The 26,450-nt window shown below is 25.9% G+C and overlaps 1 protein-coding gene across 1 annotated transcript in view; it reads right to left on the bottom strand.

The window, feature by feature from the left end:
- The window catches only part of LOC111613387, a 76,322-nt gene extending 49,978 nt beyond the window's left edge, over positions 1–26,344 (bottom strand). The window contains exons 1-3 of the mRNA XM_023354732.1: positions 26,130–26,344; positions 23,314–23,389; positions 7,668–7,760 (exon numbers count right to left, since the gene is read on the bottom strand). Of these exons, the coding sequence (XP_023210500.1) occupies positions 7,668–7,760; positions 23,314–23,389; positions 26,130–26,177 (217 nt within the window). The 5' untranslated portion in view covers positions 26,178–26,344. The remainder of the gene's footprint in view (positions 1–7,667; positions 7,761–23,313; positions 23,390–26,129) is intronic.
- Positions 26,345–26,450: the final 106 nt, after the last annotated feature.

The raw sequence follows: 26,450 nt of genomic DNA, 5'->3' as shown, positions 1-26,450 counted from the left end.
TTTATTTTAAAAAATAATTGGAAAAAAATTAATTTGTTAATAAATGTATCTAATAATTAATTTGAAATAAATGTAAATTATTGTCGACTTATGTTTTATTATGCTTTAATTATAACTTTTTCCAAGTTACTTGATTATATTGCAGAATTTCTGTAATATAATCAAGTTTCTGTAATATAAAATGCTTTCAGAAACTGAACTATTTCATTAAATGTCTGAAGAAGAAAAATGTTTTCAAATATATATATAGGCTATATTGTCATGAAATTTTCCTCGAGTTTTCTTTCTTCTCTCAGAAAACTATAATGCATTTCAATATTTGATAAACACTTTTTCCTAAATCAGAGGTTCCCAATCTTTTTCATGTATCGACCCTTTTTAAGAAAAATTTTATCCATCGACTCCCTTCATTATATTATATACTATATATTATACAGTATTATATATAAATATATACTGCATATGCCGTAGTATTTTACAACATTTTTTATAAGACATCTTCCTACATTTATTTAAGAGCAAAAAAAAAATGTAAAACTTTTAATATTTTTAAATAAATTTTTTATATTTGCAAACTTTTATCGACTCCTAAGGAGTGAACACGGATCCCATTGGGAAACACTGTCCTAAATACATTACTTAATGTGTAGATGAGCTAACGAAAAAGGAAAAAAGTGGAAGCAAATAATTTAAAAATATTCCGTAATCAATATATATTAAACAATCGTTTAATTTTAATATTTATTGATTACGGAAGTTTTGGAAGTAGAAAGAACATCTCACGTTTAATATATCACCTGTAAATAAGATTTATATTGAAAACAATAGATTTATTTTAAATACATTTCAATTTTTTAATAATTTTCTTTTTACTTAAATACGCATCAACGTAAAATTTTTCAGTTACCAAACAAAAGAAACAAATTTATTTCGATCAATGAAACATAAAACTTTCGTGTTAGATTGCACATTGGTATGGTTAAATGTCGTTGCCATGGCGATTGGGCAAATTTTCTGCTTCAGCAAAAGTAAATTGTTATTTGGAATCCGATAGTTTTCTTTTGTTTGTCTGTTTTAAAACAAATATTAATTCGGTGCGTAAAAAATTAATAATTCACTTTATTAAAAAAAATCACTTCAAGTGTGTCAAGGTAGTGTACTTAAAGGTTTTTTTTTTTTTTTAATGAAGTGCTTTGCAGTTTCGAACTAAGAAAAATGTAGATCTATATGAAAATATAATAAATGATAATAAAAATTATATTCACATACCTTACTTGGTATGCCGTTACGGAACGTGAATTTAATGCTATCACGCTTCTCATAGATAGAGAAGCCAAGTTCATTATTGCTTTCTCAATATTGTGAAGTTGGTATGCAGCGTCTTAGAAATGAAAGTCTGTAAGTAGAAGGAGATATCAGTCCGACATCATTTCATTTAGACATCTTTGGCTTCGGGCAGAGCGAGTACAATAAAAGGATCTGTGGGAGTTGTCACCAGTCTTGTAATATGATTTCGTAACAGACCACCCTTAGGTTGACACAGTCAATGTGATTAAGATATGATAAGACAGATCCACGTGACACTATATAATGACTCTCAAAAACAACTGTGAAACCAATAAAGTCGTTTTCTAAATTTCATCTCCTGGAGAGCACTCTCCTCTTGAAACAAAAACGCTATTTTCCCCCCCTAGTATATTTCACTGTAGCTTTTTAAGTATTAAATTAAATTGATTGAAATATCTTCGCAGCAGAAATTATAAAAACAACTTCAAAAATTTCATTAGTTGGAGAAATAAAAGACTTGATTTTAGTGTAAAAATATTCGTTTTTTTTTAAACAACTATCAATTATGTAACAAAGTATGTACTGTACTATATTTAGTATAATAAAATAATGTTTTTTATATCTCGTTGGCAAATCTAAAAGAAATTGATGGTATACTAATTTCGTTTACATTATCGTTAGTTAATTCNACATATTGAGAAAAAAGAGAAGCCTCGATATTTAAAATAAAGTTATAAAAAACAAAAAACTTCAACAAAATTTTCATTGTGAAACTAAACTTCTGTCAGACAGGCATTGATTTTATATAAAAGTGTTTCCTATAAAATTAAGGAACGAAATGGAAATTAAATAAATCACACATTTATGGAGATCCACATAAGTAAAAGTAAAAATTACAAGAGTAAAATTGAATAAGAGGAGGCAGCCGAGAGAAAATTAATGCTCAACAAAAAGTAAGCCCATATCTTATCTGTTTTCCACACAGCGCACACCTAACGCTTTGACTTATTCCTACTTTCCATGTTTATAAAAGTAATTGATCCGTCTTCGCATTTATTTTTTCACTACACTGCTTAATAAGCACTTTCTTCTTTAAATATTCGATTGAGTTACAGAAAAATAATTGCAATTAGTTTAATATATACACAACTTTTTACAAGTAACTTATTTAAATTAGTAATTCGTTTATTAATCAATCCGATATTTTGATAAGATTTTTTACTTAATTACAATATTTATTCGGAAAATACATTTTAGTATTTGAAAATCCATAAAAAATTTTATTTATAAATATATATAAATCATTTTTAAACTTTTAAAATACATTTTTATTTCCAAAATGTATATTTAAAAAAAAATCAGAATAAAAATAATTCAAGAATACAGAAAAAATTATATAATTTACACGCATAGTTCTACTGCAGTAATTGAATCAAAAAATATTATAATTCATATTTTTATATGACCAAAAGATAAAAACTCAACTTCAGTATATAATTATTATCGATTAAACTAATAAATGAACATTGGAATTCATTAACAGAAAAAGTATAAGAAAAAAAATCCTACTTTCTTTTTCGCCTTTTATTACTCTTAATTAAAAGTTCGAAAAAATGAAAGGAAGACTCTGAACTAAAAATGAAACATTGAAACCTCTGAGTTTTAATTGATTACACAGATATTAGATCAAAGTTTTACACAGTAAAAAATATTTTATATATTTCTTAATCGAACCCAATCGTTTGCAGTTATCCTCCTTAAGCATTAGCCTACTTCTAACAGAAGCATTTATTCTATAAACTGTTTTTTCTGTTGAGTTAATTTCTCATGCTATAATATCAGTATTCACATTTAATCCAATCCTTTGACAACAAAACAGCTTTATTTCTAACTAAAAGGGTTCAATTAACAAGCTCTACATTAAAGGTAAGCACACCTCGTGCTTCAATCAACTACACCTAACAGAGATGATTTTATTAATTAAGATGTATCCGCAGCCTTCCCATAGCCAAATTATAGCCACGACATTTTCAAAACAGCAAGACCTTCGGAAACAAATTAGATTAATATTTTCGAATTTTTTTTTAAATGTAAATAAAAGATGAAAGGTAATAATCTTGTATGCAAAATCTTCAACCTTCCACACCAGATTTTTTTAAAAAAGCGATAAAGATTGTCTGATTATAGACGATCATCTACCAGATTAGAGAAATCATCTATTAAATTCGCGAAGAAAAATTATTTAGATCTTAACATTAAGTCTGAAACGGGATAAGAATCTACTTTCATTTCTCTACTCAATTATATCTTTATTTTTATCTAAATATTTCAAATTTTATTGAACTCGTACTCTTCTTCTAAAATAGAACACCTACGTTGAGAAATTCTTTCTATTATTTGAAAAAGTAACACTTAAAGTATTAAAATTTTAAACGTTTTGTGTGCGATTTAAAAACATTGCTGTTATATGTGACTAAACAATAGAGAAAATTATACAGTTATTGCAGTTTGATGCTAATGTTAATACAATTACTTATTGTGACGATGCCACAATAAGTAATTGTTTGTATTAAGTAAATATGATTTCAAAATGCCGGGATGCATTTTGAAATTATATTTTAATTCAAAAACAACCTTTCCGTATCTGGTCTCGATTTTCATTAACTCCGTTCTACAGATTAACGAAGGACGGACAGATGTAATCTACAGATCCGCAATTTGAAAATTGCAGCTCGATAAATTTAGCTGCAGCATTATATAATTTTATAATAGTATAGTTTACACCATTATTGAAGAATTGCCATATTTGAAAATAAGCGCTAATCTTTTGTAAAAATATAATAAATTAATCGTTAAAATCCTCAAATCTATAATTTAATATTATTTTTTTTTTAATTTTTCATTGAAAATATTCCACTTATATTACCACTATATTTACACTGAATTTCCGAGATACACTTGCTCTTTATCTAATATCTTTCATTTTTGTAATATTTATAAAAGACATTAATAAGTTATATCTTTGGTTTTTATGAAGAAAAACATGAGTACAGTATCTCGAAAAATATTTTAAATATATTATTATTATATTCATTATTTTAATACAGATCCATCAAATACAATGTGTTTTTATTTATTTATCGAAAATTATCTTTTATTTTAACAAAAGATAACTTATATTAGTTTGCAAAACGGATAAAAAAATATTCTTGTCTTAATCAGACTGGAGTAATATTAAATTGTTAATATTTGGAAATTCAAATTTATATGGCCCATTTCTTTTCTTAAAATTTAAACAACTTTACAGGATATGTGAAAAAAATTAATAGCAGAATTGCACGCGATTCATAAAATCAGAATGAATCTAACACACTAAAAATATATGTACAATTTTAAAAATTTTGATAGGAAACGAATAAAAAAGATTTCCTGATTCATCGATTTAGACATTCCGTATAAATACATGCCGTCCTGTCACAACATGGCTCTTCACTGACGGAATCACTGACTATTTATCAAAAATATTAGATAGAAAAATGAAAGCAACTCGAATTTCAAGTTCAATTTTTCTTGTTTCTTTCGAATAAAATCTTATTTTTTAAATAATATACTGTTTTAAAAATACACCAGCACCACAAATATTTTTTTAAGTAACATTTTTTTTTTAGTTTAGATATTTAAACGAATAAAGCTTGCAAATAAATCTGTTTTTAGCAAAAATTTCCAGAAGAATAAAAAGTAATTTTTTATGTAATTGGACAATTAGGATCTTTAATTAGAAGATAAATATTTGAAAATTGCTTACGAAATGCTTTAAATTATGTAGATTAGCTTATTTTACATCTCTATTGTTTAAATATTTATGTGTATTCTATATACCGTACTTTTCCCTTAAAATAAATATATTTTAATATTTATGTAATTACAGACCATTATAGGCTACATAATTAACTGTACAGTTTCACATTTTATTTTAAAAAATAATTGGAAAAAAATTAATTTGTTAATAAATGTATCTAATAATTAATTTGAAATAAATGTAAATTATTGTCGACTTATGTTTTATTATGCTTTAATTATAACTTTTTCCAAGTTACTTGATTATATTGCAGAATTTCTGTAATATAATCAAGTTTCTGTAATATAAAATGCTTTCAGAAACTGAACTATTTCATTAAATGTCTGAAGAAGAAAAATGTTTTCAAATATATATATAGGCTATATTGTCATGAAATTTTCCTCGAGTTTTCTTTCTTCTCTCAGAAAACTATAATGCATTTCAATATTTGATAAACACTTTTTCCTAAATCAGAGGTTCCCAATCTTTTTCATGTATCGACCCTTTTTAAGAAAAATTTTATCCATCGACTCCCTTCATTATATTATATACTATATATTATACAGTATTATATATAAATATATACTGCATATGCCGTAGTATTTTACAACATTTTTTATAAGACATCTTCCTACATTTATTTAAGAGCAAAAAAAAAATGTAAAACTTTTAATATTTTTAAATAAATTTTTTATATTTGCAAACTTTTATCGACTCCTAAGGAGTGAACACGGATCCCATTGGGAAACACTGTCCTAAATACATTACTTAATGTGTAGATGAGCTAACGAAAAAGGAAAAAAGTGGAAGCAAATAATTTAAAAATATTCCGTAATCAATATATATTAAACAATCGTTTAATTTTAATATTTATTGATTACGGAAGTTTTGGAAGTAGAAAGAACATCTCACGTTTAATATATCACCTGTAAATAAGATTTATATTGAAAACAATAGATTTATTTTAAATACATTTCAATTTTTTAATAATTTTCTTTTTACTTAAATACGCATCAACGTAAAATTTTTCAGTTACCAAACAAAAGAAACAAATTTATTTCGATCAATGAAACATAAAACTTTCGTGTTAGATTGCACATTGGTATGGTTAAATGTCGTTGCCATGGCGATTGGGCAAATTTTCTGCTTCAGCAAAAGTAAATTGTTATTTGGAATCCGATAGTTTTCTTTTGTTTGTCTGTTTTAAAACAAATATTAATTCGGTGCGTAAAAAATTAATATTTCACTTTATTAAAAAAAATCACTTCGATAAAGTAAAGGTAGTGTACTTAAAGGTTTTTTTTTTTTTTAATGAAGTGCTTTGCAGTTTCGAACTAAGAAAAATGTAGATCTATATGAAAATATAATAAATGATAATAAAAATTATATTCACATACCTTACTTGGTATGCCGTTACGGAACGTGAATTTAATGCTATCACGCTTCTCATAGATAGAGAAGCCAAGTTCATTATTGCTTTCTCAATATTGTGAAGTTGGTATGCAGCGTCTTAGAAATGAAAGTCTGTAAGTAGAAGGAGATATCAGTCCGACATCATTTCATTTAGACATCTTTGGCTTCGGGCAGAGCGAGTACAATAAAAGGATCTGTGGGAGTTGTCACCAGTCTTGTAATATGATTTCGTAACAGACCACCCTTAGGTTGACACAGTCAATGTGATTAAGATATGATAAGACAGATCCACGTGACACTATATAATGACTCTCAAAAACAACTGTGAAACCAATAAAGTCGTTTTCTAAATTTCATCTCCTGGAGAGCACTCTCCTCTTGAAACAAAAACGCTATTTTCCCCCCTAGTATATTTCACTGTAGCTTTTTAAGTATTAAATTAAATTGATTGAAATATCTTCGCAGCAGAAATTATAAAAACAACTTCAAAAATTTCATTAGTTGGAGAAATAAAAGACTTGATTTTAGTGTAAAAATATTCGTTTTTTTTTAAACAACTATCAATTATGTAACAAAGTATGTACTGTACTATATTTAGTATAATAAAATACTATTTTTTATTAATCAAAATATTTTAATATATTTTCCTCAACGTTTTATAAATTATTTCTTTATAGTAGTATAATTTTAATTCAAAACTTTTTAATTTATTGTATAAAAACTTTGTATTAATAAAAAAAAATATAAATGAGGAATAAAAAATATTCGATTTCTTAGACGAATTATTAATTATAATCATTATGTTCTTCTAACTTACAAGTCTTTTTATGTAAAATATATACAGTAAACGATAGAAATCTACTGAGGTTAATTTTATAAGTAATTTACTAATTTCTATCACTTTTCTTTGTACTATATATATTATATTAAAGTAGATTAAAGTAGAAGCAATTATAGCATAATATATGCAGTTAACATAGCACAAAAAAGGTGCTTAAAACTTACAATCTTAAAGAATAATAAATAGTAGTTCTGCATTGAAAAAATATCGTTTCCTACATACCATGTATATATGTATGTATGTGTATATATATATATATAATTAAATTTAGTAAAAAAAGATTCTCACCAATATCTGTTGATCCACCCCAAGTACCTTGATGGGCATGACGAGCCAATTTTGTCATAATATCAATATACGTCTTGGAAGAAGACAGACATCCTGCAAAGATAAATGAAACTATAGTCACCAGAGATAAGTGATTAACAATCATGGATGAAATACAAATGCTATTGCTTTGTCCATATTTTAAGATATGGAAAAATAAATTAAAAACAAAACATTGAAAAATTATGTTACTTTAACGATTTAGCAATGAGGTCATCACACTAAATATAACTTCTGAAAATAGCTTAAGAATATGAAACACACTCTTAACAGCAGAGTTCAAATTATTTTCCAATTTTGACCATAACTAGATATAGTCTTAATAATTTTAACGTTCTTTCTGTATTAATTACATTTATTAAATATTCACCAAATTTATTAATTCGAAATGAATATTCAATATAAAAGTTAATATTTTATAAATAGAAAAACAATTTAAATTAATTTAATAATACATTAAGTAAATGATAAAGATTTTATTTTTCTGTATATAAACAACAAGATCTCGCTAATATTTTAATTCATTTAAATGTAATTATAAAAATATTGTTATTGAAATGTACAGTAAAACCTGAATGGAACCTGGATAAAAAGGAAACATGCCTAAACAAAAAAAAAATTCTTCGAAACGGAATGATTTTCTACGATAAAAAGAACTTGTTCGAAACGGAAACATGTCAAACCTGAAAAAATATTCGGTACTGTGCGAGTCCAGTTTACACAGGTTTTGTATATAAATTTATACAAGTAACTATTAAATTTTTCAAATATCAGATTATATAATATCGGTACAAGCTTCAGTCATACATCTTAATTGGAACATTTTATTATCTTTAAGAATGTTTACAATGTTATAAGACAATAATAATTTTTGACGGTTTAAATTGTATAAAAAAAAAATCTCAAATAATTTTAGTATTTTAAATACAAGTAAATCACAAAAAATATAAGTATATTATGTATGAAATAAAATTATAATTATAAGCCTATTTAAGATTACAATTAAATATACAGCGAAACTTGGTTAAATTGGAAAGATATTCTGTACCGTGTGGTTCCGGTTTACACAAGTTTTCTTGTAATTAAAAATATTTAAAGTTATGCTTTATCTTTTTAAAACAATGTTTTTTTTACTTTAATTTCTGAAATAGTTTCTATTTTTTTTTTTAAATTTAATGTGCTAAAGTCGCATTACTTTCGATTGATATCGCTATATATATATATAATGTGTGAGTGTATATAGAACTTTTATAGCATGAAATTCTATCTTATAAAATCTTTCATTTGTGATTATGTTGAGATATCTGTTTTATTACTTAATGGATCATAGATGATAAACATTATAAACGAAATAAACTGAAGTTATCGTTGACCGCAAGCAAAGAAATAGTCTCAAGTGCAAAACTGGAAAAGTACCTCAAGCAATAATATTTGCTGGAAAGTATTAAAAAAATACTAAATTTCAATCGATAAAAGAAGATTCAGACAAAAAAAAACATATATTACCAGTATCTTTTTTCTTTAAATATTTGTACAACATTGTGTATAAATGTATTTAAAGAAATAAATTTAAATGTATTTTTTTTATAAGATTTTTTTACACATTAAATTATTCTTTAATATTTTCTTGCTAATTTCATTTTTTTCTGATTTTTAATTATAAAATGGAAACAATGGTAAAAAATCATTAAGGTTTTGATGTTTTTTTTTATCTGTAAGACTCGAGTTTATATTATTAAAATATATGAGTAATTAAATTAATCGGAAAAAACTTGTTTTGAGATAAACAAGATAAAGCAAATAAAATAGCGAAGTTGCAAAAGTTGAAATACAAATAAACTAAGCGATTCTAATAAAATGTGAAATATTTTCTAGTGGAAGATGTTTGCAAGTATTAACTCTCAAAACTGAAATATTAGTACAGATGATCTGTCAGAGGTCAAAAATATACGGGTACACCATCTTTCAGAATTTCTATTATATTATATATAAACAAAACGGCATTAAAAATACATCAAAATAATAAAATAATTTAACAAAAAAAAAATATATATATATNAAATATATGAATTCTGTAAACAATTACTTAGACATAGAATTCACATACACAAAAATAGCACCAAGCCCAGATCAAGTCCCATGGAAGAAACTATATATAGTAGTATATTGTTAAAAATGAAACATGGTGATATCAGACAAAAATTTCTCGTTTTATAGTATTTTATTATTATTGACACTTCTATAGAATCGGGGATAAACAGCGTTGCATTGTCGCAATTATTTTCCAGACAACGAAAGTACAATCTTTAAAAAAAAAAAAAAAAAAACAGTAATATCTATGAAATAACTTCATACTTCATTTAAATAATTAAACTGTAGGCCTATTTTTCAATTCATTTTATAAGAGTATGAATAGGCTAAATAATAACACACAGTTAGGTCGGTTTTCAATAAATTTCAGCTTTTTTTATATACAAATTATAGAAATTTTTATAAATCAATGTATTGTGAGTATAACAATTAAAACAGATCATACTTCAAATCTAACTTTAGCCAAGACGGATAATAAATACACAGATTTTATGAGCCGGTTTAATGCAAAATTGTTACTGTAACTGCGTGTAACATGTTCATATCAAGAAATTATTGCTCTATTAATACAATAAAAATATTTCACAATAATTGTTACTGTCCTGTTAAAAATAATTTTCCAATATAAACAATTCAATTAAGTTAAATTTCGCACATAATTCTTGAAAGGAATGTGAAAGTTTTTGAAATTTATATCTCAGCTTTAATATGTAAAACAGACAAAATATTTAATTCATTCTGCAATAACGTATTTAAAATATTTTACGAGTCCTGTACTAGGTTTTTTTTTAAAAAAAAGCTTGCAAAATTTAATTAAGGATGAAAAAATAAAATACAAGATAAATTAAATTCAGCAATTTTACATGACAAAGTAACAGTAATTAATGTAAGAAATTACAGAATTCAAAAGTAAAAATTCAACAATAAGTAAAGATAACTGAACGAGATCAGAAGTTTATCAAATAAAGATTTTGAAGTAGATCAGGAGGATGTAGAATTGATGTAGGAAGAGAAGATTCGATAAATTTGGACGCTAGAGCAGTTAATAACACATGTGGCAGGTGAAGACTCGATGCCATAAATAAGAATGACGTAGACGATATGTCGGATAGTACTGAATGAAAGTAGAAGCAGTGGGACAAGAGCCTGGACAGAATAAAATAAGAAAAGAAACAACACCGGGAAACGAGAAGAATTCATAAGTTGTTGGATAAAGTCTTAGATAACATATAAATATTCATTTTGATTTAGTAAAATACAGATTGATTTTACTAAACACAAAATTAATTATAAATACAGTATAACCTCCGAATAGAAGACACCATCGTGATAGAGAAGTTTGTCTGCTGTATAGAGGTGTTCGCTATTAGGAGCCAAATATAATAAACGTCCCATTTGAAGTGTCTGAGAATTGTAAAAATGCCCACTAAGTAGAGGTGTCCACTAATGGAGGTTTCGCTATATTTATATTTTCACTAATCAGGAGCATCTTCAGACAAACAGCATTAGATTTGTCACTGTAAATTCAAAAATTTCGTAGCTAAAGGCAAAACAATAAAGAAAATTTATACAAACACAAGTTCAACTTTTGAAGCTATAAAAAAAAGGACACAGTATACCGTTGTATACTATATCAAATATGACACATTTTATGTTTAAAAATAAAGACAACGTTCCGTTATATACGCTAGAGAATTCTACAAAATACAAAATTTTCGGGGGGTGGTCTTTAAAAATTAATGGCTTAATGTATCCAGTACAGAATAAAATCCGATTACAATCAACTTTAATAATAAATCTATTGTACTCAAACGAAATAAATAATTTAATTTCTTTTAAGTAGATGCGGAAGAGAAAATTCGCGATAAAATTTTATTATAAAAAAAATATTTTACGTAAAATATATTAAATGTTGCTTTGTAATAAATATTTAATTCTATAAAATTTTATAGTCTAAAGAATTTATGCGTTTAGCAAAAATATGTCATAGTTGATAATTTATAGTCACCAATACCGTATTTCATTCGATTTGAATTTGTTATTACAGCAGTTTAACATGATAAATTATGTATCATCTTATCTGTGTAAATCTACAATATCATTTTTATAGTTTCGGCAAATTAAAGTTATATTCGAATAAATTTTAGCGTTTTATTTACTGTCGCAAAGTATTACAATTTGAGATGTTTCTAATAAATTTTCTTGAAGAATTATTAAATTTTTTTTCTATTAAAAAACGCAGTTTTGTATCAAATACACGTAGTTAAATAAATAAAAGCTAAGAAACTTTCTGACGGACACAAATTTAAGTAGTTTAGAGAATATTGCATTTTATATAACGAAATTTTATTTAATATAATGCATTAAATTAAAAATACATTTTAGAAGATTTGCATTTTAGAACACAACTCATTGATTAACATCACGTTTTTTAATTTTTAATTTAATTTATTGATCGAAACGGGAAAAAACTCTATATAATCGCTGAATTAATAGAAAAAAGAATTTCCTAAAAGGAAAAAAAAAATAAAGCGAAATTCTAATTTAAATCAACAAAACTTTTTATAATTAAGCGTACATTTTCATTAAAATTTCATTTATAAAATTAATTTTATAATCGATAGATAAGAAATATTAAAATAAAATCGAAAACTTTCTTTCTCTTTTTTATTTTTTATATCTTGTAACGTTGATATTTGAAGTATTTTTTCTTGAGTAGCAAACTTATTAGTTTTCATATTATAACAAAATTAGTTTTATAAAATTAGAATTTATGATTTAATAGCAAAATATATTTATTCTTGTTTTATACATCATTTGTTTCATCATATCTGCAATAAAAATAAATTATTAGTTTTAAATAATAAAAAAATTAATTTTTATTCTTGTGTACTGCATGAAGCTACTGTCTATTATGCAGTTACGATGCAAACTCTAAATGTGCATAAATGATTTAGCAGAGTAAAAAATCCAGCAACGAGTTGCGTAACTTTCCCGGCAAGAATTAAAATACAGTAGTGTGTGGCGCCATACGTTATCAGGTTTTATTTAAAATTAACTTTTACGTTATTATTTGTTATAAAATGGCATAAAGTTTAATTTTGAGGTTAGAGATGAATTTTATTTAAAAAAAATTATAAACAAATGCTAATAACGAGTAAATTCTTCATTAAGTCCAATCCCACTCGAGATACGACATGCGACCCCATCTAGTTATCTTTAACCTCCAAAATTTAATGGCATCAATGCCCGATATATATATATATATACAGTCGACCCCCCCTATAACGCGGTAGATACGTTCCGCTTTATAAGAATTTTGCGTTGTAGGAATCCTTAAATAGATGAGCCAATCACAGCCTGACACGTGCAGTTTACGGACTACGGCTGTTTGAAAGGTTTTCTTCCATAAAATTAATCGATTCTAGACTAATTTCACTCAACATTTCCAAAACACGTATAATTTTTTGGGAATATACTGTATAAACTATGCTATAAACAAAAATTGTAGGATTACTTACCGAGTTCGACTACGCCATTGCTTAAGCTTGTTTTCGTCACGGAGCAGCGCACCAAACGGCGGCCGCGATTTCTGATAAGTTATTTTTCTGCGAAAAATTCATTGAACTTTGGAGACATCATTAATAGAAATAATTTTTATGGCCATTGAATAAGAAATGTTTTTTTCACAAGAAATGTATAAAATTACAGTACTGTATTAGACTTACAGTACCTAATTTAGGCCTATATACTGTATAGACGATAGTAAACTCAACTTAACCTCCTAAACTCTCCTTAGCGTGTAAGTAGTTCGGCTGCTCGTCCACTATTGGTTCAGATTCGACCAATCCTGTCGCGACACGAGTCGGCGACGACATTTTACCGCATTTTACGAGTCTGTTTTAGCGTCTTTATACGAATACGGTCGCAATTTTTTTGCCGCGATAAACGAATCCGCATTATATGAACCCGCGTTATAGGGGGTCTACTGTATATATATATATATAATGTTTCGTTTCGCAGTTCTGTTGCTAGACTTTAAGTTCCAGAAAATTATACTGTGACATTAATGTTAATTGCATTTTGTTTAATTTTTAATATCATTTTCTATTAAAATGATTAATAAGAATCGATAATTTTGGGAGTTTGTAACAGAGCATTGAACAAGTAAATAATTTGCAGTATTTTTATAATAATAATCTTCATAAAAACCTAAGTTTTTAAAATTAACACCGTAAAATTACACCAGTACTCAAGTCAGATTATTAAAAACTAAATAAAATCTTCTCAATCATCACTAGACCAAATTCCCATTTCGAAATGAACTTTTTGAATGAAATTTTTAAAGAAAGAAATTAACAAAAACAAAATTAATTTAAAGATCGAATGCTAAAAACAAATTCTAAATTTAAACTGATATTTGATTTTAGATTTACTTATAAATATAATCGAACATTAGTTATATTTATACATCAGTAAGCCCTATAATAACTAGAAAGGCCAGCAAGGCAATTCAGCTCGGGCTTCACATTTAGAAGGCCTCAAAAATATTTATTATAGGTTTATCATTCCATAGTTTTGTGTAGCAAAAACTTATTTTTGTTAAATTATTTAAATATAACACAATTCTTAATGCACTTTTACTTCCTTACTGTATTTGTTCCTCAAAGGTAAGTGGTTGGCACCTCTTGATATCTGAGAGTTTGTATATCAGAAATTAATGCATTTTTGTTTAATAAAAATGATAAATGCTAAGCTAAAGATAATCGAATTTGTCTTTATCATCATCAATTATATTGTCATTATATAAAGAAGAAATTCTATATAATGCATCATTCAAAAAAGTCAAATTCATTCGAACCTATGAAGGAAAAATCGTACGAGAAAGTAAATGAGAAGTTATAACGTTCTGTAAACTTATGAAATGGAATTCTTTATATGTAAAATGCTTTTAGAATATAAATTAAATTTTCAAAGAAACGAATTTTTTTCGTACTATCCAAGTATAATGTTTTGAGAGTTTACTATAGAATATTAAACTATTTTTCTCTCTTATATTCTCGATACATAAATTTATTTAAGATTGTATTAAACAAAATTACTCGAAATTGTTTTTCTTACAAAAAAAATCTGAAGTTGTGAATTAATTTTTCTATAATCGAACGAGATCATATAACTCGTTTATAGTGAAACACGCTTGATTTTGTATGTTAAATATATTCGATGTTAAATATATATTATCAGAGCAAATAACAGTTTGTACGTGAACGAAAATGGCGATTGAAGACGCTTATCGAAAAACACGAAATATTTTTAGAATGATAGGAAATATCTGTTTTTGTATAACAAAGCGTATATATATATAACGATTATTTTGATCATATTCTTCAAAAAAAAATCGGATGTAATATAAAAAAAAAATGTTATAACAACACATAAAAATTCTGTTCGGGATTTCATTTTACGACGAAGATGAAATAAACGCAAACAGAAACAGATTTTTCACATTTTATCTTTCCATTTTCTATTCCTGATAATATGGGTGTAAAGTTTTAAAAGTGAAATATTCTTTCAACGGAAGCTATCGATGTTTGTGTCCAATGTTATTTGTTCTTGAAAGCCTGATCCAAATGTATTCATTTCCATATTCTATTGTTATATTCGGGCAAACTTTTTCTATCAGTTCGGTAGAATAGCACATCTCGTTTATATATATATATCCACTTTTTATAACATTCTGCAACATAGCACAATGAAATATATACTAAACGTTTGATATTCTGTAACAGAATTATTATACGCACGTCTAGACTAAAAGCACGATTGATTTTATGAATAAAATTATAAATCTGATTTTTAACGACAAAAATTGTATAAATGTTAAACTTATTAAATAATCACGAAATTTATGATTTTTTATAGATTAATTTAGTGTCTTAGTTTAATGTCTCACTATATCATATTAAATGTAAACTAGAATATTAACACTAAAATTAAATTTATTTCTATTTGTTGAAATTGTTGCGTAGGTGATTATGTACTGTACATGTTTACGAACGAATCATGTTTACATTTTTCTGATTAGAAATTAAAGGCGGAAAAACAATTAAAATTAGTAATAATTAATATTCTACTTTGCTAACGTACTGTACAGTGAGATTATAAATCGATTATTATAAAATTGAGTCCTATTTATTTCTTGAGTAAACAATGAAATGCGAGTAAACAAATATATTTGAGAATAAATAAATAAATATAATTATTAGCTATTTAGAAATTCAGTTATATTTAATTTCGTTCCATTATAAAAGATAAACTTTTTAGTTTCGTTTCTGCTTTAATATTCAATATTTGTCGGAAGTAATGCTCTTCGATCTTTGGTTTATTAATCTTTCAATATTTTAAAAGGATTGCCAGTTACTGGCAAGCAAAATAACGATTAACTTCGAGAAAAATGGCTCAAAACTCTGTTAACAGAAATATATTGTAAGATATTTTAGAGTTGGAGCGACCGAATCACTAAAATAATCGCGAACGACCGCATGCAGAGTATTTTGAAATTCTTAAAATCTTAATATATCTCGGTTAACTGACTTTTGATTCACTCTAAATTTAGCATAAAAATCTAACGTGATAAAACTGGGGATTACGATATACAGATAAAAACTTAAATATATCAAATTAATTTTAATTTCTCAGTAAATCCAATCACTTCGCATTATTTTCTTTCCTCCTTCGAGACTGTATTTTGCTAATATATTTCAAATTTACCTCAGTTTTATTACCATTATAATTGAAATTTTGTCAGTAAACAAACTCTTTCGTTAGAATTGGATAAAGGAACAAAATCTAACTTATTAAATAAAATTCTAAATATTAGCAAGCGTCAGTATCACAAAATAACTGCAAAAGCAAGAGAAACGATTTTGTAATCACGAATTTCAAGGCCTATTTAATGAGTAAAATGAAATTTTAGTCTACTGATCTCAAATAATAATTGCGTTAGGCAAATGTCAAGAACTTCGAATAGGAACCAGTTACTACATCTATATGGTGTCTGTGGCAAAGTTATCGCTGTGGTTTTATGAAATACCATCGGAGAATTATTATTTTTCCGATCCTATTCAATTTTTATAAACGGCTTTAGATCACAGGCCTACATTTCTTAGAGGGGGAAAAAAAAGAAAACTTTCAGAAATCTATTTTTGGGAGAATTTTTTGCCGTACGTCGATTTAAGAGGATATGAAATTTAATATAAAATCGAAACTATTTTGGATTTCATAAATCACTCGAGTATTTCCGTTTTAGTTTTAAATGCAATAGGAGGAGAGGGGGAAAAAAAGAATCATAATCTTTGGAGAAGATTCACCATTGTATTTTAATTACAAACCCATAGTACTCAACCGATAGAATAATCTTCCTTAGGATTATTGAGATATTTTTAAAAGTAATTTGAAGATACAGTAATACTGTAGTTATTTTATAATTAGTTGTAACCTAATGTATAGATTGCGTGATTTGAGAGGAAAATACCTCAAATTTATGGATTTTATACAGATATAATCATACGTAATCATGTTAAATTAAAATTTAATTTTATGTAACAACTTTTTCATCTTTTTATACCGTTATTATTGTATTTTATAATAATAACTCCGTTTAAAAGGTGTGTGGTATCTAATTAAAAAAAGTATATAATTTACAGATTAAAAACCAAATAAACGTAATTTTTAAACAAAAATATAGCTTTTAAATTATCTAATTATCGATCATTACAAAAATCATTTTACTGACAAATATTTTATTAGTTTCGGTGTTTATTAATTCCAATTATGTTTAAATGGATAATACTAAACGTTTTTGCTCTGTGTTTATTTGTATTGAATATTTCCAATAAAATTTGAATAAAGGAAGAAACTTTTAATATTTTACACTAAAGCAGTATTTATTATAGGCAATTTCCACTTCGGACGTAAGAGGTTCCTAAAAATATGTACGAAAGTCGTAATAAAGACAGTTACACGTTGTAAAGGCAGTTTCGTCCCTCGATAGCTAAAAATAACTATTATAACATCTCTTATTACAGTGGAAAAGTTTGTTTTTCTCAATAAATACGTCAAAATACATTATCATTTTAAATAATGTTTTATATAGTAAATTAAACAAAAAAGAAATTAGTTTTACAACTAATGTCGATGTACGGAAACCGAAACTGGAGAAAATTCCACCGCACGATAGCTCCAAATTTTTGTCCGAATTTAAAGTCGAAAAATGTCTGTTTTATGTACGAAAGAGCAAGTTGCCGGAAAGTCAAGTATTGCGCGTATTTTATTTCAAATTATATGGAAATTATTTACATTATTGAAAGTTTAATCCAGTTATTTAAGAACAAGTTGATATAAATCCTTTGATCATTTTTATTCTAAAACTCCGTAAGTCGTAATATAAATAGCAAATTTGAATAAAACTTTTAAGCTGTTTTGTAATATAAAATTTTAAGAAGTTATCCATCCATCGCGCATCGCGATGTTTGTCCTTGAAGTACGAACAAATAAATTTTTGTATCAGTGGGGAGGACTTAAGCCCCTTCATCCCCCGGTGATCCGTCCTTTTTTCTGTCCATTTTTCGATCAGAGCCAAACTATTATTTTTATATTATTTTACGATTCTCTGATAGATAGCACATTCATATATCGGTATGTAGAGACATCTTCATTCTCTACATGAAAATCGATCCTCTACATCTTCCACACGAATTCTCTAATGAAGATGTTTCTCTATATACCGGTATATAAAATCCATTTTATTACTGCTGTTATGAAAATTCTTCCGTTAGAAGTTAAGACAAAAATAATAGTGAATACTATTTATATGACCGTTAAATCCATTTTTTTAAGATTAAGTTTAATTAATTTGTGTTATACTTATTAACCAATCGAATTTTATTTTTAAATCTAAGTTTTAAGATTATTTCATTATTTAAAATTATGTTTATTTAGACATTAAAGTGAATTTTAATTTCAAAATTCTGTATTTGGTAAAGTTAATCTATAAACTGTGCAAAGTAAATGAATCCAATAATAAATACAAAGTGACTCAATTATGTATTGTTTGGTTTAGATCAGTTTGCATTGACTAATTTTAAATAAGTTTATAACTCATTAATTGCACAACAATTGGTATTTATAAACTTAACCCTTAATTTTTTAATATAATTTATGATTCATTGGTTGTACAGTTGAACGTATAATTCTAGAAATTGAAATAGTTAACGCACAGAACTGAATCATAGAATTTTATCACGTAACTGCCATGTATACAAACAATTTCAAAAAGTAAAAATCTACATAATTCATTAGTCATGTTAGATAAATTTCTGGTAGACATCTGAAAAAAGTTTAGTATTTTCCAGAGATATAATCAATGAGGAATAAATGGAGACTGTCTCTCCCTTAACCAAAATTAAATAAATAAAACCGAACAAACATTTGTTTTTTCTGAAATATATAGGCTATATAAACCTAGGTATCTAGATGAGGCACTAGTACTGTTCAATAAACAATACTTAAAACTCTGTACAATATCCTTGTTATCATAAATGATAAATTCAGTTTTTCATATTCTTAAACAATTTAAAATATCTAAAAATATGAAATGTTAAAAAAAATTCTATAAAAATTACTCTCTCTGCTTACAGTTTTCAATAGAAAATTTAATTTAATTCAAAAAAATTTTAAATCATTTCCATAAAAAAAATAATAAAAATTTAAATTTTTATAGCCTCTAAGTAGCAATATCCGTAAAAATCTTTGTTTCATACGTATTTATTTTCCATAAATGTTAATTCGTATTTAAAATTAAACGTCGCTGATGGGGTTTAAAAAATTAAGTATATTTTTATTTTAATTATATGGACCATAATCGATTGAAATACATAAATTTATTGCAATCAACTTGTGAATATAATAAGCTAGCTTTCGTATGTTTATTTTTCGAATGTAACTTAACTTCACCTAAAATTTATTTTATAATCAAGGAAATCTTTATTTCGATAAATATCCAACTAAATTTTTGGAGTTTTTACTTGAATAATCATAAAATGTGTCTCAAGTATCCATTTATTGGTTTTATATTTTAACAGTAAAGTTTATATGACCTTTTAAATTTTTAAAAAGTTAAGATTTGCAGTAGATATTCAAGTAATTGTTATGACTCCATGCAAAACTTACTGTTACACCAATATTTATAAAGTTGTGCTAGTAAATATCCTATTTGTTAAAAGATGAATTGGCTTAAAGATGTTTAAAGAAAGAATTGATTATGATTTAAAGATGAATTGAAGTCAATTGTTTAAATTAGAATTCCTAAAGCATCCGACATCTCTATATAGCAAAAGCATAAGAAATGCTTCACTTGAATGTTCCATTGAAAATATTAAAAATTTTAATAATTTGCAATCATAGGCGTACACAGAGCATTTTCCGGGGTATAGCATTTGGAAACAAATAATTACATCAATAGATTTTTAATTACGGTATTTAATTTTTGGAAGAATTTAACACAAAGGATCCCGTAATCGAGAGTGTAAGATTATATATATCAATCACTTTCACGAATATAATTTGTGGAATCTTTTACTCGATCCTAGGGAGGGGAAGTTCCCTGTTTGCCCTTCTCTGCGGACGCCCATGCACTGAAATCTCTTACTGATAACTAAAACTAATACAGTCTAAATATAAACTAAGATATTAATAAAGATTTTTCAATAATTAGCAGCATGAATATTTAATATAATAAATTATAATTTATTTTATACAAATTCAAAGTTAAAAAGCGTACTAAATTTAGTTAAATTAAAAAATATATATTTTTACAGATCTAATATAAATTCCACAATATTTTAACGCAATTAGGCTGCATACTATATACCATAAAATTTTGTTAAAAACTTTTAAAATTATTTTACATAAATTAATTTTATTTTAAAACAACATAGGTTATTATAAAATATAACAGTTTATATAGCATTTCGAGTAATAATAATTTATATATAGAGTTATTAATCTTTCTTTAAATATTTATAAATGTTAATATATGTTAAAATGCAGTTAAATGCTTTTTATTTAATTTTTTTCCATTAAAATTCATTAAAAATGTCTTCACTAAAAGATTAGAATTTAACATCTTATATTTATTTTTTTAATATAAATTTATTTCCTTTAATATTCTTGATCTCTATTTTTGTTTATATATGAGCATAATATATTTTAAAAATAATTTTCGATTCTAAAGGTGAAGCTTTTTCAGCATATTCTAACATGTTTATTATTCCTCACAACAATAGGTAGCCCTAGTGACTTGCATTACAGAATAGGTATACAGGAATTTTATGTTACAGCATAAATATAGCTCTTATTGGCCTGTAACTTTCATCGAATAGTAATTTTCATTGATAGTATAATACGTTCACTCCAGTATAATGAGTAAATGTCAAAAGATACCAGCTGTCAAAGGTCATATCGGAAGCATGAAAGTTTCAAACTAATGAATTTTACTAAGTTGTAAACTAACTTTTAAACTAATAAAGATAGAACATTTTAACTAAATGTGAATAGATACAACATTAATAATAATTTTTTTTTGATAGTTTACTTGATACTTAGAATGGAGGAATAACTACCCAATAATACAGTAAACAAAATCCGATTCGTGATATTTGTAAATAAAGATAGAAATTTTCTACTGTAATTCCTTGATTCTTCTTTATGTCGGCACGGCTGATTTGTTAAAGTTGACGTTAATAAGCTTAATTCAACGGATAATATTTTCCTTGAATATAATTTATAATTAAATATTAAGATTTTATTTAATGCATAATGTTACAATCACCGTCTAGTCTGCATTTTATAATATATAAAAAATATTTTTAATTTATTATTTTACATTGAAAATTAAAAATAAATTTAAAATGATTTTAAAATTTTTATAATTAGTATTTTACAAATAAAACAGTTATGTAAGAAAATTATTTTCGCTAAAAAATTAAAATTATATTAAAATATGACTTCTTAATATAATCATATTAAAAAATATAAAACTTTAATAACAAAATGATGCTAAACATTGGATAAGGTGGCTGCTAGAGCTTCCATTTAAACGGGAAAAATACGTTAAATATTTTCCACTACATAATCTACTTCTTGTGAATCAATGTAAATAAATCTAGAATAAATAACTAAAACGTGGTTGATATATTTAGTCAGATTGTAAAGTTAAACTTATAATAGCAAAATAGAAATTTAAATAAATTCAAATTACAGTATTTATAAGTAAAATATTAAATGAAAGAATAAAATATCTTTTCGTAATTGGACTCTATTAATTATCAAAATAAACAGTTTTTCCTCCTCATATTCCTTATTAGAAAAAAAAAAATGTTTCTTCATTCCAGTCTTCTTTTATGACAACAGGTTTATAAATATCAATCACCACAGTCGAGACCAGAATGAAAATAAAGCGGTTTGTTTACATTGTGTCGTACCTTATCTGCAATAAGCCAATTTCTGTGTGAATGACCTTAGTCTATTTAGTTAAGTTTTATCTTCAAATTTTCTCAATAAAAAGCAGTTTAAGAAAATAAATTAAAAATGTGTTTCTAAATTAATACTCTTTATATTATATCTATAACATTTACTATCGCTCTTTACTAAATATCAATTTAAAAATAGAATTTAAGAGATAAACATTAGATTATTATTAGTAACGTTTAATATTCTTTTTTAATCAAAACGTAAATCTACAAAATACTAAATGATAATGTTTAATTCCTTGTAAATCATTCTAAATATCTTTATTAATGTGTTAACTTATGACAGATAATCCAAACAATATTAGATTTTCCTCATTAAGAGTTAAGAGTATTTATAAATATTTATAACTATTTGACAATTAATATTTTATTGACTAGTTCAATTTATTTCATTTCAAATTTAATACTAAGCACAATGTTTACTAAGATATTTACCAAAAACAAAAAAAAAATCAATTTAGTGATTGCATAGTCTGATTACAGAATATAGAAATTGGAACAAGTCATGACTAGTATGAGAAAAATGAGGAGAAACTGGCATCACAGATAAGATATCCCTGTCAACATTGACAGCAGCTCAGTAGGTGTCAAGTCAATTTCTATATGGGATGAATCCCTAGAAAAGGTTCGACATTCATGAAATGATGGTCAAAAAGTAAACTGCACGAATTGCTTCTATTGTCTAGATTCAGTTACCAAAATTAGCTAAACTCATTTTCTCCGAAACATAAACAGATAAGTTTTTTCTTTTTTAATTTACAATATTCTCTTATCCAAATAAATGCATTATGTATTGTAAAACAGTGAAAAATTTCTTATTTAATTTCCTGATTCACACTCATCGATCTAATATAATTGCAAATGCGATTATTTTAAGAAAGATAACAGTTTTGATTATTAAATAGTGATTTTAATGTTATACGAACCGTGAAGAGCTTTCAAATAGCTTTTTCCGGCATTAATGAGTTGTCTGGCACAAGGATTGAACTTTTCTAAAATATTCTGAAAATATACATAAATTTATTAAATTATTATTTAATAAATTCAACTTATATTGTCAATAAATGTAGAATATAAATTTTAATGTTTATTTTTTTTTTTCATAATTGCTTAAAATCATAAGCTTACAAATTTCTAAATACGATACTTCAATATTGAAACATGCCTCATTAAGATTTATTTTATCGGATTTTTGAACTTGTTTAAATCATTTTTTTAAAGCTATAAATTATATTTTAATTCCACATTCTATGTAAAAAACTTCAAAATCACTTTGTTTAGTCCAGAAAAATGTTCACATTTGTTGCTCTTTTGACGTTTCCCACTTAATGATGCGATTCTTCAAAGCTTAAAAGATTAGCATCTTAGAAAATAGCGTGTAGGATCACACTTTTTAATGCAGTCAACAAAAATCGTTGATATAATTTCGCTAAATAAAATAAATTTTAATAAGGTATACCATTTGAAAGCACATTTCCCTTCAAAACTATTTTATTATGACGTAAAAAAAGGTTTAAAAAATGCTCTTTAAATGTCTATAGATATCTAATACTGGATCCTCTCATCCAAAACCAATAATCTTCGAAACGTTTTCGAGAATAATATAAAAGAGTAATATTTTTTAAATATATAATTAAATAATTCGACAAAATTTTAACTAAGCGTAAGAGCTTAAAATTAATTGTTAAATTTTAAACAAGAAATAAAAATTTATTGCATATTTTTCGTATGCTTTCCATCAAAAATATATTAAAATCAGTACGATCATTAGCATGTTTCAGACATTGTTCTCATTATTATACATTTTGATAATTGATAATTTTACATAATCGCAATTAATACATATATACATACATGGCTTGTTATTACATATATTAGATAATTAGTATTACAGTATATATAAATGTGATTTAAAATAATTTATGATTATTATATAAAAACGTCCTCATATAATTCCGAATTTCGTTTTCAATTCATTTCTTTGACATAGAAATCAGTATAAAAAGCCAAATGTGGGAAGAATTATTACTGCATTATTCAATCAGCACATTAAAGATTTCTTGCATTCTCTGAATTACTTCTCACACAGTATACTGAATAATTTTGTTTCGCATTTCACACGTTAAAAATCTGATTATTTTTCATATATATCTACAAGAAAACATGAAAAGTAATCATGAATGGTTTATAATCGTTTCTATACTTAAATATTATAAAAATTGTGTGGGTAAATTGATATTTTCTAAAAAATATTAAACTATTACGGCGTAAGATTTCGTATAAACATAACATTTTAACGATAATTAACAATAAAAGCGCAAGTTAGAAATAAATAATATAGATTAAAATTCATCTTTTCAGTAAGTTCATACAAAATAATTTAAAATTGACTGATTATATTCTATAACATTATCCATAATGAATTATTGTTAATTAATAAATGCTATCGAAAGAAGAAAAAACAAAGTTATTCGTCTCTTTGACATAGAAATCGGTATATAAGATGTCAAGTAAAGTGTTGGAAGAATCTTTGGATGATGTATGGAAGGGTGAGAATTTCATTAAGCGGGAGGGTGATGTAATGAAGTTAGAACGAACTGAGCTGATAGAAAGCGGCAAAAGCCTTGGAAAACACGGCCCTAATACCAGCTTCTCTGATGTTAGAATGATTCTAACTTGAAGAGTTAACAATTTCCAATGCTAAATTGTTTCTTCGGAATTTATTTTATACATACAAATTGATCAGCAGCCGTTTCGCAAATTTTATTACCGGTGAAATTTAAAAACATATTTCAAGTTTTAACACGATAAATTTAAGTAACAATACTACGCAATATATTAATACATTGAAACCTGTGTAAACAGAAATCGCACGTTACCAAATATCATTGCCGGTTTGGTAGGTTTCCGTTTTGAACAGTTTTTTTTAACCTAGAAAATCGCTTTATCCAGGTTCAGTTTTGAACAAGTTTTTTTAATCATCAGAACGTAACGATTTTCTATGTTTAAAAAAAAAACGTGTTCAAAACTGAACCTGGATAAAGCGGAAACCCACCTAAACGGGAAAACACTTCGGGACGTAGCGGTTATGTTTTTCCGTTTAGGTAGGTTCCGCTTTGAACAGGTTTTTTTAACATAGAAAATAGCTCCATTCCGAAGTTCTTCCCCCATTTAGGCAGTTTTCCGCTTTATCCAGGTTGAGTTTTGAACACGTTTTTTTAAACATTATCAGAACGGAGCGATTTTCTACGTTTAAAACAAAAAAAAAACCTGTTCAAAACTGAACCTGGATAAAGCGGAACCTGCTTAAACTGGGGAAAATACTTCGAAACGTAGCGATTTTGTTTTTCCCGTTTAGGCAGGTTTCCGCTTCGTGCAGGTTCCGTTATAGACAGGCTTTACTGTACATAATATATTATGTATTATTGTCGCTTAAATAATTGTAGTATTGTCATTTAACTCGAAAAATTAAATATTTTGCTCATAATTTTGAAGTTTAACAATTAGGCCTAACTCCGAATTTTTGTATTGTAAATACTTAATTAGGAAGCCTTCAAAATAATTGAAAAATTTTGAAGTTAATATAAATTAAATTCGGGTTTTAAACTATAAAATACTTAATAATGTTTGTTTTATTTATAAATTTAATTATTAGAAGCTGGCGACTTAAAAAAATTGAAAGTGAAAGTCGTCTGTAATCTAAGCTTACGAGTGCAAACGGTCTAAAAATAATAAATCTCACCTTATACGCTCCCTCCACTAACTTTACCATCTCCTCGCTTTCTGCCATAACACAGAACACTTCTTAGGAGAAAAAAAAACTCGATTTTCCGTGTGTTAAACGGCAGCAGACGATCGTGAACAACGTCAAACGAACTCAACCAACTCCCAACTCGTTTCGCAGCAGACGACCTACTGCCCCATCGCATTGTCAGCGCCCCCTTCCGGCCAATGTTGTAGACATCCGGACGAAGAACTTAAAAAAAATAAAATAAAAATAAAAATAGAATTTTGCNATAATCTCTTTTAACTCGTTAGCGACTTCATCTCCTCGTAAATCCTC

Source organism: Centruroides sculpturatus, unplaced genomic scaffold, assembly GCF_000671375.1.
Source record: "Centruroides sculpturatus isolate CEXI.00-Female unplaced genomic scaffold, Cexi_2.0 scaffold134, whole genome shotgun sequence".
NCBI classification, from domain to species: domain Eukaryota; kingdom Metazoa; phylum Arthropoda; class Arachnida; order Scorpiones; family Buthidae; genus Centruroides; species Centruroides sculpturatus.
The sequence above is the reverse complement of the archived record's forward strand: the minus strand, read 5'-3'. Positions and strand labels throughout refer to the sequence as shown.